We start from the raw sequence: 15,226 nt of genomic DNA on the forward strand, positions 1-15,226 counted from the left end.
TCAATTTTGGAACTTGGTCATTACGAATGAATTTGGATTCAGGTCTGGATTAGGGTTAGGCTAGTCTTAGGGCTTGAGGCCAAACTGGGACAAGGTGTGTGTCACGGAGTGTGGGGGAGTCCGGCCCTGCACCCCTCTTCCTGGGACCCACAGTGACTCTTAGCCAGCCAGTAAAACAGAAGGTTTATTGGACAACAGGAACACAGGTTACAGCAGAGCTTGCAGGCACAGTCAGGACCCCTCCACCGAGTCCTTCTGGGCTTTCAGGGTGCTTGGATCCTAGCTAGGATACCCTGAATTCCGCCCACACAGCCTCAAGCCCAAACTCAAACTGCTTCACTCCTGCCACTCCCTTCCTTTGTCCCCTTCCCGGGGAAAGGTGTTGACCTTTCCCCTCCCTTACCTAGCTCAGGTTACAGGCCCTGGCATCGTCCATCCCCTAAAGTCCTCCCCTGCTCTCCCGCTCCCCACACAGACAGTCCCTACTGCATCACATCTCTCCCCCCTTCGAGACTGAACTGAGCGGGGTCACTCTGCCCAGTGACCTGGGGAAGTTCAGGGTCCCCTCTCCGGGACAACGCATCCGCTGTCAGGTTGGCACTTCCCTTCACATGGACCACGTCCATGTCATAGTCCTGCAGGAGCAGGCTCCACCTCAGGAGCTTGGCATTGGCTCCTTTCATCTGGTGCAGCCAGGTCAGGGGAGAGTGGTCGGTGTACACGGTGAAGTGTCGCCCAAAGAGATATGGCTCTAGCTTCTTAAGGGCCCACACCATGGCCAGGCATTCCTTCTCGATGGCCGCGTAGCTTTGTTCCCGGGGTAGCAGCTTCTTACTCAGGTACACGATGGGGTGTCTCTCCCCCTTTTCATCCTCCTGCATTAACACCGCCCCCAGTCCCGTGTCTGAGGCATCGGTGAACACCATAAAGGGTTTGTCAAAATCTGGGTTTGCCAGAACTGGGTCGCTAACCAGAGCCTCCTTCAGCGCCCGGAAAGCCTCCTGGCACTGCTCAGTCCAGATCACCTTGTCTGGCTTCCCCTTTTTGCACAGTTCAGTGATGGGGCCGGCTATGGCACTGAAGTGGGGCACAAACCTTCGATAGTACCCTGCCATCCCAATAAAGGCCTGGACCTGCTTTTTGGTTTGGGGAGCAGGCCAGTCTCTGATCACCTCCACCTTGGCTGGTTCCGGCTTCAGGCAGCCGCTCCCCACCCGATGGCCCAGGTAAGATACTTCAGCCATCCCCACCTTGCACTTCTCAGCCTTTACTGTTAACCCAGCCTTTCGGAGTCGGTCCAGGACTTGTTTAACCTGGGACACGTGGTCCTCCCAGGTCTGGCTGAAGACGCAGATGTCGTCAATATACGCCACGGCAAAACTCTCCATCCCCCTCAGTAGCTGATCCACCAGGCGCTGGAAGGTGGCCGGCGCTCCCTTGAGGCCGAAGGGCAGGGTCAAAAACTCATAGAGCCCCAGAGGGGTGATAAAGGCCGATTTCAGCCTGGCATCTGCGTCCAGCGGCACTTGCCAGTAGCCTTTGGTAAGATCCATAGTGGTGAGGTACCGAGCACCTCCCAGCTTGTCTAGGAGCTCGTCAGGCCTGGGCATAGGGTAGGCATCAGATACGGTGATGGCATTGAGCTTTCGATAGTCCACACAGAACCGGATTGACCCATCCTTCTTGGGAACCAGCACTACTGGCGAGGCCCAAGGGCTGGAAGACGGCTGGATCACCCCCAAAGCCAGCATGTCCCTGACCTCTCTTTCAAGATCCTGGGCAGTTTTACCAGTGACCCGAAAAGGGGAGCATCTTATAGGGGGATGTGACCCGGTCTCCACCCGGTGGACAGTCAAATTAGTGCGTCCAGGCTGGTTGGAAAACAGCTGTCGGTATAGATGCAGCACCTCTCTGATCTCAGCATGCTGGCCCGGGGTCAGCTGATCAGAGAGGGGAATCGCCTCCAGGGGGGAACCAGCTTTTGTCCCAGGGAATAGATCTACTAAGGGGTCATCTCCCTGCCCCTCCCAATGTCCACACACGGCCAACACCACATTCCCCCTGTCATAGTATGGTTTCATCATGTTCACATGGTACACCCGACGGTGATGTGCCCGGTTTGACAGCTCCACCACATAGTTTACCTCATTCAGTTGCTTGATAACCTTGAAGGGGCCTTCCCAGGCGGCCTGGAGTTTGTTTCTCCTCACGGGGATGAGGACCATCACCTGATCTCCGGTAGCGAAGGCACGGGCCCGTGCCATGCGGTCATACCAGACCTTCTGCCTCCTCTGGGCTCGGGCCAGATTCTCCCTGGCCAGGCCCATGAGCTCGGCCAGTCTTTCCCGAAAGGTCAGGACATACTCCACCACTGACTCTCCCTCGGGAGAGGCCTTCCCCTCCCATTCGTCCCTCATCAGGTCTAGGGGCCCCCTTACCCTCCTTCCATACAACAGTTCGAAAGGTGAAAACCCGGTAGATTCCTGGGGCACCTCCCTGTACGCGAACAGCAGGTGAGGTAAGTACTTGTCCCAGTCCTGCGGGTGCTGGTTCATAAATGTTTTTAGCATCATCTTCAGCGTCCCGTTGAACCTTTCTACCAGCCCGTTGGACTGGGGGTGATATGCTGAGGCCCAGTTGTGCTGGACCCCACATTTCTGCCATAAGGACCGGAGCAGGGCCGACATGAAGTTGGACCCCTGGTCCGTTAAGACCTCCTTGGGGAACCCCACCCGGCTGAAAATTGTCAGCAGCGCATCTGCCACTGTGTCGGCTTCGATAGAGGACAAGGCCACCGCCTCGGGGTAGCGAGTGGCAAAATCCACCACCACCAGGATGTATTTCTTCCCTGACCGGGTCATCTTGCTGAGGGGTCCCACTATGTCCATGGCCACCTTCTGGAAAGGTTCTTCTATGATGGGTAAAGGCCTCAAAGCCGCTTTCCCCTTGTCCCGGGCCTTCCCCACCCTCTGGCAGGGGTCACAGGATTGGCAGTACTGTCGGACATGGGTAAAGACCCCAGGCCAGTAAAAGTTCTGTAGCAGCCTCTGCCTGGTGCGTCGGATTCCTTGGTGCCCTGCGAGAGGGATGTCATGGGCCAGGTACAGCAGCTTGTGACGAAACTTCTGGGGAACCACCAGCTGCCTCCTGATCCCCCATGACTCTACTTCCCCTGGGGGAGCCCATTCTCGGTACAGGAACCCCTTCTCCCACAGGAACCTCTCCTTGCAACCTCTCCTCATGGTCTGTACCGCACTAAGGTCAGCCCGGTCCCTGTGCTTCCGCAAGGAGGGATCTTTCTGCAACTCGGCCTGGAACTCAGCAGCTGGGACAGGGATGGGGACCGGCTCTCTCCTGCTGGCTGGGTCTGAGGCCGCAGCCTCTCTGCACTGTGCCCCTGGGCGTTCCCCGCTCCCTGGGTTAGGGTCCTGCACCTCGGGTCGAGTACCTTCCCCGTTGTCAGGGTGCAGTGCCCTTTGCCGACTCTGACTACGAGTCACGACCAGGGCACTCTGGGTGTTACTAGGCCAGTCCTCGAGGTCCCCTCCCATTAACACGTCAGTGGGCAAATATCGGTGTACCCCCACATCCTTGGGGCCCTGCTTGGCCCCCCACTTCAGGTGTACCCTTGCCACAGGCACCTTGAATGGGGTCCCGCCCACGCCCATCAGGGTCAGGTAGGTGTCGGGCACCATCCGATCTGAGGCCACCACCTCGGGCCGGGCCAGCGTCACCTCTGCGCCCGTGTCCCAGTACCCAGTGACCTTCCTCCCATCTACCTCCAGGGGAACAATGCACTCCTTCCGGAGGGGCAGCCCCGCGCCCACCCGGTAAACCACAAACCCGGAGCCTGGCGCATCCACAGGTGGTACGTTGCCAGCCCCCCTTTCCTGGGAACGTAGCCCCTCCTCCGATTGGGTTTTTACCCAGTCCACCCTCTGCGGGTTGGGTCTGCTTGGTCTGTCCCTGAGCTTGGGGCACTGGGCCCGTATGTGACCTCGTTGGCCACAGCGATAGCAGCCCATGTCTCGTGGGTCCCCTTGAGTGAGTCGGAGGGACCTGCCGCTGGATGTTCCCCTTTTGAGGGGGTTCTCCATAGGACCCCGCTGGGAGCTCCCATGATGACTCTCTCTCTGCGTTGAGGCAGGCTTGCTCCTTCGAGACTCCTCCCTGCCATCCCCTGCCCGACTGTCCACAAATTGGTCGGCCAGCTGGCCTGCGTGCTGTGGGTTCTCCGGCTTCTGGTCCATCAACCACAGCCTCAGGTCGGACGGGCACTGCTCGTACAGGTGCTCCAGTATGAATAGGTCAAGCAGGTCCTCTTTAGTTTGGGCCCCAGCTGTCCACTTGCGAGCATACCCCTGCGCCCGGTTGACCAGTTGTAGGTATGTGACCTCACGGGTTTTACGCTGGCTCCGGAACTTTTTCCGGTACATCTCAGGAGTCAGCCCAAACTCGCGGAGCAGGGCCTGTTTGAACAGTTCGTAGTCCCCTGCCTCCGCCCCTTTCAGTCGGCTGTACACCTCCACGGCTGTGGAGTCCAGTAAGGGGGTGAGAACTGCGATCCTGTCTGCAGGGTCAACCCTGTGCAGCTCGCAGGCATTCTCAAAGGCCGTCAGGAAGGTATCTATGTCCTCCCCCTCCTTACGCCGGGGCAGCAAGTGCTTATCAAAGCTCTTTGTAGGCTTGGGTCCCCCCTCACTCACCGCAGCCGGGGCCCCACTGCTCGTCAGCTGGGCCAGGTCCAGCTCATGTTTACGCTGTTTCTCCTTCTCCTCCCGCTCATGTTTACGCTGTTTCTCCTTCTCCTCCCGCTCATGTTCACGCTGTTTCGCCTTCTCCTCCAGCTTTTGCCTCTTTAACTCGAGCTTCTCCCTTTCATATTCCAGCCGCGTCCGCTCCACGGATGCCGAGCGTTGCCGGGAGGATCCCCTGCTGGCCGGGGGTGTCACGGTGCCCTCGGTATACACTGGGCTCCTCCCCGCCCTTCCCCTAGGCCTAGGAAGGGGGGGTCTCGGGAAGCCCTCGTCCGCCGCCTGACCACTCCCAGCGGGGACAGACACTGGTGCCTGCGCTGCATCTGCCCGGCTGCTTCCCTCAGAGACAGGGCTCCGTTCATTCATGCGGTCTCCCTGCTCCAGCTGGGCAATCAGCTGGTCCTTGCTGAGCCTCCCTGGGTGCAGCCCCCTCTGCTTACACAGTTCCACCAGGTCACACTTGCGCCGCTTGGCATACATCTTCCTGCTGGGCACTCACAGGCAGGGGTGTTCGCCGCTCCCCACGGTTTCCAGGGGGACCCCTAGTGCACCAGCCCTTCTTGAGGTCACCACCTCTCTGCCAGGGTCGAGCTGCAGACTCCTCCGCCCCTGGGACCACTCGCTGCAATCCCCCGGGGGACCCTGTTACTGCAAAGTCCTTCTCACTGGGCACACACTCCCAGGGGCTAATCACCCCTTCGTTTTACTGCTCCCCAGCCACTTACTGCAGGAAGCGCCGTCCACGGGGTGCAGTATCTCCCGCCGCTGCCACCAGTTGTCACGGAGTGTGGGGGAGTCCGGCCCTGCACCCCTCTTCCTGGGACCCACAGTGACTCTTAGCCAGCCAGTAAAACAGAAGGTTTATTGGACAACAGGAACACAGGTTACAGCAGAGCTTGCAGGCACAGTCAGGACCCCTCCACCGAGTCCTTCTGGGCTTTCAGGGTGCTTGGATCCTAGCTAGGATACCCTGAATTCCGCCCACACAGCCTCAAGCCCAAACTCAAACTGCTTCACTCCTGCCACTCCCTTCCTTTGTCCCCTTCCCGGGGAAAGGTGTTGACCTTTCCCCTCCCTTACCTAGCTCAGGTTACAGGCCCTGGCATCGTCCATCCCCTAAAGTCCTCCCCTGCTCTCCCGCTCCCCACACAGACAGTCCCTACTGCATCACAGTGTGTAAATCTCTCCACGTGTTGTTCCCAGGAGACTTCTGGTATTTTGGGCCACAATCTTGCACAAACAGTTTTTGCAAGATTTCCAGTGCATCCACTTCTGGAGGAGACAGCTCCTGCCAACTTTGGATCCAACCCTATTCATCAAACCCCACTGCCCCGAAATTTGGGGGCACCCTCTCTAATATATATGGCAGGAAGGAACGGTAGCCCCTGCTAGTCTGCAGGACAATTTCCTCTCACACATACATGCTGCCTACCTTCATTTCTTTCCTGATTATAGGTAGATTTGCAGTATAATATTGATATGACAGGTACCAGAATTGGTCTGACACCAAGTGCTCATAAAAACGTGCATAAGCAGGAATCCACATGTATGGTAGCAGCCTGTGAAGTCTCAGTATGCGTTAATCTGGAAACAACTGAGAAACAGTTTCACACTCTTCCCTCTTCTCTTTGAGCACACTGCAATAAAACATACTCCTGCTTCTATTCATGGTGCTTCCAGGCAGATCCACGCTTGCTGTAACAAAACAGACTCAACCCTCCCACTCTGACGGGGTTTATCACATTGTGCTACAAGGCAGATTAAACACAGATGAGCCTGTTTTCATCAGCAAGACAACTGCTATTCAGCACAAGTTGAGGAAAGGGCAGGGAAGGCTATGTTGCCTCATTTTGGTACCTGTCCTAGGTTGAGGTGTTAGTAGAGGAGGTTTTGGAACAAACTGATAAATTAAATAGTAAGAAGTTACCAGGACTAGATGACATTCACCCGTGTTCTGAAGGATGAAACTGCAGAACAACTAACCATGCTATGTAACCTAGCACTTAAATCAGCCTCTGTACCAGATGCCTGGCGGTTAGCTAATGTAATACAGATTTTTTATAAAGGCTCCAGAGGCGATCCTGGCAATTACAGCCTGTAAGCTTAACTTCAGTACCAGGCAAATTGGTTAAAACTATAGTAAAGAATAGAATTGTCAGACAAGAAGATGAACACAATATGTTGTGAAAGAGTCAACACGGCTTTCCTAAAGGGAAATCATGCCTCACCAATCCATTACAATTCTTTAAGGGCATCAGTGAATGTGGACAAGGGTGATCCAATGTATATAGTTTACTTGAACTTTCAGAAAGCCTATGACAAGGTCACTCACCAAAGGCTCTTAAGCAAAGTAAGCTGTCTTGGGGTAAGAGGGAAGATCCTCTAGTGGATCAGTAATTGGTTAAAAGATAGGAAACAAAGGATAGGAATAAATGGTCAGTTTTCACAAAGGAGAGAGGTAAATAGCAGGGTCCCCCAAGGATGTGAACTGGGCCCAGTGCTGTTCAACGTATTAATAAATGATCTCGAAAATGGAGTAAACCGTGGGGTGGCAAAATTTGCAGAGGACACAAAATTACTCATGAGAGTTAAGTCCAACGCTGACTGTGAAGAGTTACAAAGAGATCTCACTGAATTGGGTGACTGGGCAACAAAATGGCAGATGAAATTCAATGCTGATAAATGCAAAGTAATGCACATTAGAAAACAATCCCAACTACATATACAAAATGATTGGGTCTACATTAGCTGTTACCACTCAAGAAAGAGATCTTGGAGTCATTGTGGATAGTTCTCTGAAATCATCCACTCAATGTGCAGCAGCAGTCAAAAAAGCTAACTATGTTAGGAACCATCTGGAAAGAGAGATTAGACAGAAAATATCAATGCTACTATATCCATCCATGGTACACCCACACTTTGAATACGATGTGCAGTTCTGGCTGCCACATCTCCAAAACAATATATTAGAACTGGAAAAGGAGCAGAGAATGGCAACAAAAGGGATCAGGGGTATGGAACAGCTTCCATACAAGGAGATATTAGAAAAGGGATGACTAAGGAGGGCTATGAATAGGTCTATAAAATTGTGCATGGTGTGAAGAAAGTGTTATTTACCCCTTCTCATAACACAAGAACCAGAGGCCACCCAATGAAATTAATAGGCAGCAGGTTTCAAACAAACAAAAGGAAGTATTTCTCCACACAGTGCATGATCAACCTGTGGAACTCATTGCCAGGGGATGTTGTGAAGGCCAAATGTTTAACTGGGTTCAAAAAACAACTAGATAAATTCATGGAGGATAGGTCCATTAATGGCTATTAGCCAGGATGGGCAGGGATGCAATCCCATGTCTGGCTGTCCCTAAGCCTCTGACTGTCAGGAGCTGGGCCTGAGTGACAATAAATTGCCCTGTTCTGTTCATTCCTTCTGAAGCACCTGGCACTGGCCACTGTTGGAAGATAGGATACTGGGCTAGATGGACCTTTATTGTGTTCTTAGACATTACAGCGGGGTGCAAATGCAGATCATTAGACAATAAAACTGACCAGAACCAAAGGAAAGTGACTCGTTTATTTCCCATTGTCTAAACAGAGTAATGTCCAAAAAGTGAACACCCTGTGGAAGCGATGAACACCAATAATCTAAGGTGCCATCTGCAAGTCCAGTGAGGAGACAGATTTTCTAATAACGCAGTTTAGTCCTTTTCAAACACACACAATTTGAAGGCCAGGCAGGGCCATTATGATAATCTAGTATGAAACTCCTGCCAGGGCTGGGGGAACAATTGTATAGTGGGGGTGCTGAAAGCCAATGAACCAAACTGTAAACCCTGTCTGGGATGGAAACCACACATTGGTTGCTATTATTTCTGCAAGCCATGGGGTGCTGCTGCATCCCCATCACCCAACTTCCAGCACGTCTGCATCACACAGGTCAAGAACCTCACCCAGCCATTCCTGCTTCAAGCCTATAGCTTCTGTTTGAGCTGGAGCCTCTCTTTTAAAACCAACAAAACAATACATATAATGGAGGGTACAGAATTATCCTTCAAACAGCTGAAACCAAAAGCTATTCAAAATGCGCAAATTGAAAATTCCTTACGATTACATCAGTCTGACTCTCTACAGCAGCATTAGTAGTTAAGCATGATGGCCAAAAACTCTATACACAACCTCTACAACTAGTTTGTGGGCACTTCAAAAGCTAGACAACTGGCTGAAGCTGGGGTCGTTATTGTAGGCACATGCTATAAAACACACAATAGATAAAGTACATTTTCAATATACAACGCTGTGCAGCTGAGAAACGCACACAGTCTCCTGTTTACAGTGCTCGCTATGCAAGATCTGTAATGTCCAAAATATGAGGCCTGTGCCCAGTAATGCAACTAATCCTCTATGTTTCATTAGTGCCGAGCTCCTAATCTGCATTCCTAACCCCATGTAAAATTCTCACCAGTACAACGGATTGAGCAGGGCTATTGCTGCAGTGCACAAGCTGCCTGACTTCATACACCACGTAGAAAGTGGTCACAACAGTTAAAACTTGGACTGTTACAGCCAAAACATAGAGATACAAAAATATTTGAATATATGGAATGTTACGTTTAAAAAATGGCTGCGCACTGAGACGGTCTTGTGATCCACTGAGTGGTGTGGCAGTGGTTGAGACAATTTCTCTTACTCTGTTCATTTCTCTCCTTATGCCGGTGGGAAGTTGGGTTGGAATTTCTGTGGGGTGAAATTCAGATGGCTCAACATCTCCAGTGACGGAGTCAATAAAATATGGAGTTGCAGATGGAGCCAGCAAGGGGGTGTTCGTATGTATCACAGGCACAGGAGCTGTGGAGGACTTCCAAGTGAAAGGCAAGTGTTCAGTGACAAGAACAGATGATGTGTGGGAAAGAGTGGAGCTCTCAGGTGTGTGGTGTGGAAGGGCTGTGGTAGAGGGGCAGTGAAAATGATCATCTGGTAGAGACAAGACAGAAATATTCCTTAATGCTATGGGACTGTCACAAGTTAGGAACGTGACATTTTTTACTATGTCTAAATTCCTCTGCAGCCACACTCTGAATTCAGCTATTTGACAATCACATTTCCAAGGATTGTTGTCAAGCACGACCTCTTGCAGCTTGGGTAACAACGCAAAGAAGTCTCCAGGAAGAGACTGCAGGCTGGTACAATTTAGGTAAATTGCTTGGAGATTATTGAGATTATAAAAGAGGTTTTTAGGAAGAACCTCAATCCTGTTATTGAAAAGGGAAATCTCCTGAAGTTTCTGCAGACCCTGGAAGATGCCGTCCGGGAGAGTAGAGAGATTATTTGTATGCAAAGACAAACGCCGAAGTTCATGTAGACCACTGAACACGTTCCTTGGGAGAACACTTAACTCAGGATTGAAAGTCAGCACAAGTAACTCTAAATCTGTCAAATTACCAAACACAAAATCTGGCACAGTTGAGAGTTTGGTGTCATATACCCACAGACTCCGGAGAGTCCTAATTTCTCCAAACAATATTTCTGGAAGGGATCCCAGTGGATTCCCATACAAGGTCAATTTAGTCAAATTGTGCAAATGCAGAAAGAGCCCATGAGGTAACAACTGCAGTTTATTTTGAGAGAGCGTTAAACTATTTAGTTTAAGGAGATTGCGAAATGCACCCGGGGCAATGGACTGAATGTCATTTGAATGCAGAAGTAGCTCCTGCAGCTCTCTCAGGTTATCAAACACACCAGAGTCTATTGAACTGAGCCTGTTCATATACAGAGTGAGCTTCTCAAGTTTGGTTAATGTGCTAAAGATATTTCTAGGTAAGGCTGCCAAATAGTTTCTGGATAAGTTCAGTAGTTTAAGCTTGGCGAGGTTTCTTAGTACTCCATCAGGAAGCTCTGTCAGATGGTTTTTGTTCAAAAACAGCTCCTGCAAATTGACTAGTTTGTCAAACAGGCTGTGCTCAACATCTTTCAGCAAATTCTTTTCAAGGATCAACTGCTGAAGGTCCACCATTTCATCGAACACTCCTGTGGGAAGCTGAGTTAACTTGTTGTCAAACAGTTTGAGGGTCTTCAGCTTTACTAAGCCTTTAAAAGCTCCTGGCAAAATTAGGGAAAGCTGGTTTGAAGACAGAATGAGACGCTGTAGCACTGTCATTCCGGAAAAGACTTTGTCCTTCAACTCTGTTGCTTTAGTACTTGTTATCAGAATTTGTGTCATGTTGGTAGGCAGACCTAATGATGCTAGGTCTTTGATACCGGAACCAGAGCAACGGATGGCATCTTTCAGAATACACTCGCATTTCTTAGGGCAAACAGATGCATTCAGCTGAAGGAACAGATGGATGATTACAGCTAAACGAAAAACCAACATCCTTGCTGAAGTGCCTGGAATATGAGCAGTTATAAATTAGTACTAGAGAATCCAGTTTCCATTTTACATATTTGTAACAATTTGGTACTAATCATAAAATTTCCTGTGTGAATGACTGTAGCAAAAACCTAAAAATGTACTAAACTTCGGTTTGGTTTATGATGAAAGCTCCCCAAACGCTATGGTTTTATTTGATTACGTGCATTTCAATGGTGCTTACTAGGGTTGCCACCTTTCTAATTGCTGGTAACTGGACCCCCTGTGGCCCTGCCACTTCCAAGACTCCACCCCATATTCCACCTCTTCCCCCTGGCCTCACCCCTTCTCTGCATCTTCCCCCAGACCTTGCCCTTTCTCCGCCTCTTCCCTCCAAGGCCCCACTGTTGTGGTGCCTCTTCTCCGAAGGCCCCACCCCGACACTAATTCCTCCCTACCCCCAATCACTCGCTGGATCGTCTCCAACTCCCTCCCCGCCCCAACTGGGCTCCCTCTGCTCTGGGGCGTGGACAGGAGCTGCTGCAGCCTGACAAGGAGCTGGCCTGCAGGTAGGAGGCAGCGGGGCTGGCAGGGGTTAATGACCCCACAGTATCCGGATGTTGGTGCCCGGTCAGTACATCTGACTGGACACTGCCAGGTCCCGCTTTCGACCAGACTTTCCGTTCAAAAACCAGGCACCTGGCAACCATAAATGGCACCCGGATACAGAAGCCAAAAAACAGACTGTCCGGGTAAAGGCTGGAAGGATGGCAATCCTGGCGCTCATCTTTAAATTCAGAGTACTGAAGATTTATCCTCTTGATTTTTTCATATTTGTATTAGCCACAATAAAAGCATATAATATATCAATATTTTGTGATCACTATTCATATTTAAAACTCTTCGAAGCATGCTCTTCTTTGAAGATTAAAACATTGTATGTTTTATCATTGTTATGCAAAACAAGCCCTCTTACAGATATGGCCAAACAGCTCAGCGTAAGCCATCCTCCACATCTATATGGTTACATGAAATTTCTCTCCCAGTTGTACGTCACCTAACATTTGGAAATTGTATGTATTAGCAGAAGCCCAATAGGGTTTTAGATCCTGTCATACCTGGGTAAGAGTTTAACTGCTGAGAGAGATCAAAGAGGCAGCAAAATCTAACAGGGTGATGATAATGGAGGACTTCAACACTCCACCTATAAACTGATCAAATGGTACAACAACACAAAGTCGAGAGAAGCAATTTCTCACCACTTCAATGATTGCATTTTGGAACAGCGAATTCCTGAGCACACAAGAAAGGATATTCTTGACTTAGCCTGAAGTCATATACAGGAGCTAATTCAAGAATTAACAGGAACTGAGCTGATAAGTAATAGTGACCATAATATAATTAGACTCAACACCCAAGGGGAGGTAGGTACTAGTGGTACTAAACTTTAGAAAAGGAGATTTCGGTACAATGAGGTTTGTCAGAAAGGCTCTAATGCTACAAGCAAAGGAAGAAGGAAGTAAAATCCTTAGAAGTGGCATGGAATATACTTACCCCCCCCCCCCCCGCCAAATAATAATAGAATCTCAGAAGACACACACATCACTGAACACAAAGAGAATTAGGAAGGCAGCTAATGAACCATTATGGTTAAATGGCAAGGTCTGAGAGTCTAATCAACCCAGAAAGAAACCCTTCAAAATGTGGAAATCTGACTCTTGTGAAGCCAATAAATAGGAGCATAAGTGCAGCAGGCATGAAGTAAAAGGGAAATTAGGAGGCCAGAATGAATGTAGAAGAGCAAATAGCTAGAAGTATAAAAACAAACACAAGACTCAAGTACATAAGAAGCAGGAAGCCTGCGAAAGATGAGGTGGCTGGTTTAGCAAGGTTAAAAGGGGCCAATTAAGGAAGATAAGGACATTTTGAAGAAGCTGAATGATTTCTTGGCATCATGTTTCACCACAGAGGATGTTTGGGAGATTCCTATCCTGGACCTGCTCTGAGCTGCTCTCAGAGACAGAGATGACAGAAGAGGAGTTGCTGGTGCAAAGTGATAATTTAAAAAGCAGTAAGTCATTAGGCCTGAGGGTCCATCCAAGAATTCTGAAGCAGCTGAGCTGCTAACAGGAACATAAAATCATTCATTAAAAACAGTCACTATTCCAGGGGACTGAAGGGAAGCAGATGTCGTATCTGCTTAAAAAGGCTGTGAGATTCAGGGAAGTATGGACCAGTAAACCTTACATCTGCCTCTGGCAAACTGCTTGAAATGATCAGTACATCCAGGTGTTTTGCTAGTCTATGTTCCTGATTTGATAGGGTGTAACCAGCACGCTTTCTGCAGAAGAAAATTCTCTCAGTAGGACGCTAGAATTCTTTGATTGTATCAATAAAGAAGCAGATTAAGGAGAACCAGCTGACAATTTATTCAGAACCCTCCTCGTCCCCCCAGGGCCTACGATCCCAGACAAACGCCTGCTACAGAATCTCATCGCTGGGTGAGAGGCGAAGCATCCTCATGGATCAAAAGCAGAGTAGGATTGAATTGAGACCAAAACGTCAGAAGATTCAAAATAGGATCGGACATTTATATGGATAACAAGAATATCCAAATTGTTATAATTAAGCTGAAAATTCTGTAGGGGATATTAAACCTCATGCTTCAGGGTTTAAGCCATTTCCTACTGAGGGGCAATTATCCCACTTCCACCTACTGTAGGGTTCTTGCATCATCTTCTGAAGCCTGTGGTGCTGGGTACCATCAGAGACAGGACAATGGGCTAGATGGATCTTGGGTCTGCTCTAGTGCAGCAATTCCTGTGTTCCTAAAGATTTCTCAGTGTATTGTACAAGAATCCCAGAACTCAGTCCATGAACATGTACAACTGACAAGTTTACAGACCAGGACTTGAACCCACATTATTGGAAAATCAAATATACCAGATTCAATAACACATTATCTAAACTATTGTGAATTACTCTCTTATGTCAAGTATCAGAGGGGTAGCCGTGTTCATCTGGATCTGTAAAAGCAGCAAAGAATCCTGTGGCACCTTATAGACTAACAGATGTTTTGGAGCATGAGCTTTCGTGGGTGAATACCCACTTCGTCAGATGCAGTGGGTATTCACACACGAAAGCTCATTCTCCAAAACGTCTGTTAGTCTATAAGGTGCCACAGGACTCTTTGCTGCTTTTACTATCTTGTGCACATTCTAAACCCAGTCCCCAGTGGAATGTTAAATTAAAAAAAAAAGAAATAGGTGCTTGAGTCTTACCTTAGAGGCAAAGCATCCTAGAGGCATCCAGCAAGCATATAGCAGACAAGTGAGGACTCTGAGATGATTCTGCATTTTACATGGGAAGGCTGACAGCATAATGCATCCTCAAGATAACACCTTTTAACTTATGCGAAAATAAGTGGCATTTTAAAGGCAAAGGACAGCATTTATTTTAACTTCACTGCCAAAAGTGAAGTCATATAAGAGAAGTGGACTGATTTTTAGAGGTTCCCTGTACCCACAGCTCCCATTTACTCCATTGGGATTTGTGAGCGTGCAGCAAAACACACACACACACACGGCTTTTGCAAGCAATGTGCCTTGGGACAAAAGAGGAGGTTACTTACCTTACAGTAACTGGTGGCTCTCTGAGATGTGTGGTCCATATCAATATTCCACGCTGGGTATGCATGCGTGCCATATGCCTGGAGTTGCCAAATTCTTGTTAGCAGTGTCCGTTGGTGCTTGTCCATGTCCTTGCCCTCCTCGCGCTTCCAACCAAAGGCATAAAGGGCAGCGCTGTCTGATTGCCTCTCCAGTTCTTTTTCTATGACAAATCTAGTAAAGAGATGAAACAAAGGGGGGGAGGGTGGATAGACTAGATATGGACCAGCTCCAGTTACTATAAGGTAAGTAGCCTCCTCTGAGTGCTGGTTGTTATGTGCACTCCACGGTGGGTGACTGACAAACAGTACTCAAGTAGGGGGACGGTGTGCAGATGCAGGCAGCAGAGCTGTTTGGAGAACACTGTCCCAAAGGAAGCATCAGTGGGGAGTTCTGCACTAGAGCATCAGATCCCACAGACATACGGATGGAACACCAAGATGCTGATTTGCAAA

General features: G+C 49.3%; 1 protein-coding gene across 1 annotated transcript; it reads right to left on the reverse strand.

Annotated features, from left to right (window-relative positions):
- Positions 1–8,312: 8,312 nt before the first annotated feature.
- GP5 (glycoprotein V platelet) lies at positions 8,313–14,469 on the reverse strand. The gene is made up of 2 exons (XM_050963915.1): positions 14,385–14,469; positions 8,313–11,141 (listed from the first exon to the last, which is right to left on the reverse strand). Exon 2 carries the CDS (start codon positions 11,125–11,127, stop codon positions 9,181–9,183), a length of 1,947 nt encoding a protein of 648 aa, XP_050819872.1. The 5' UTR covers positions 11,128–11,141; positions 14,385–14,469; the 3' UTR covers positions 8,313–9,180.
- Positions 14,470–15,226: the final 757 nt, after the last annotated feature.

This window comes from Gopherus flavomarginatus, chromosome 8 (assembly GCF_025201925.1).
Source record: "Gopherus flavomarginatus isolate rGopFla2 chromosome 8, rGopFla2.mat.asm, whole genome shotgun sequence".
Taxonomy (NCBI): domain Eukaryota; kingdom Metazoa; phylum Chordata; order Testudines; family Testudinidae; genus Gopherus; species Gopherus flavomarginatus.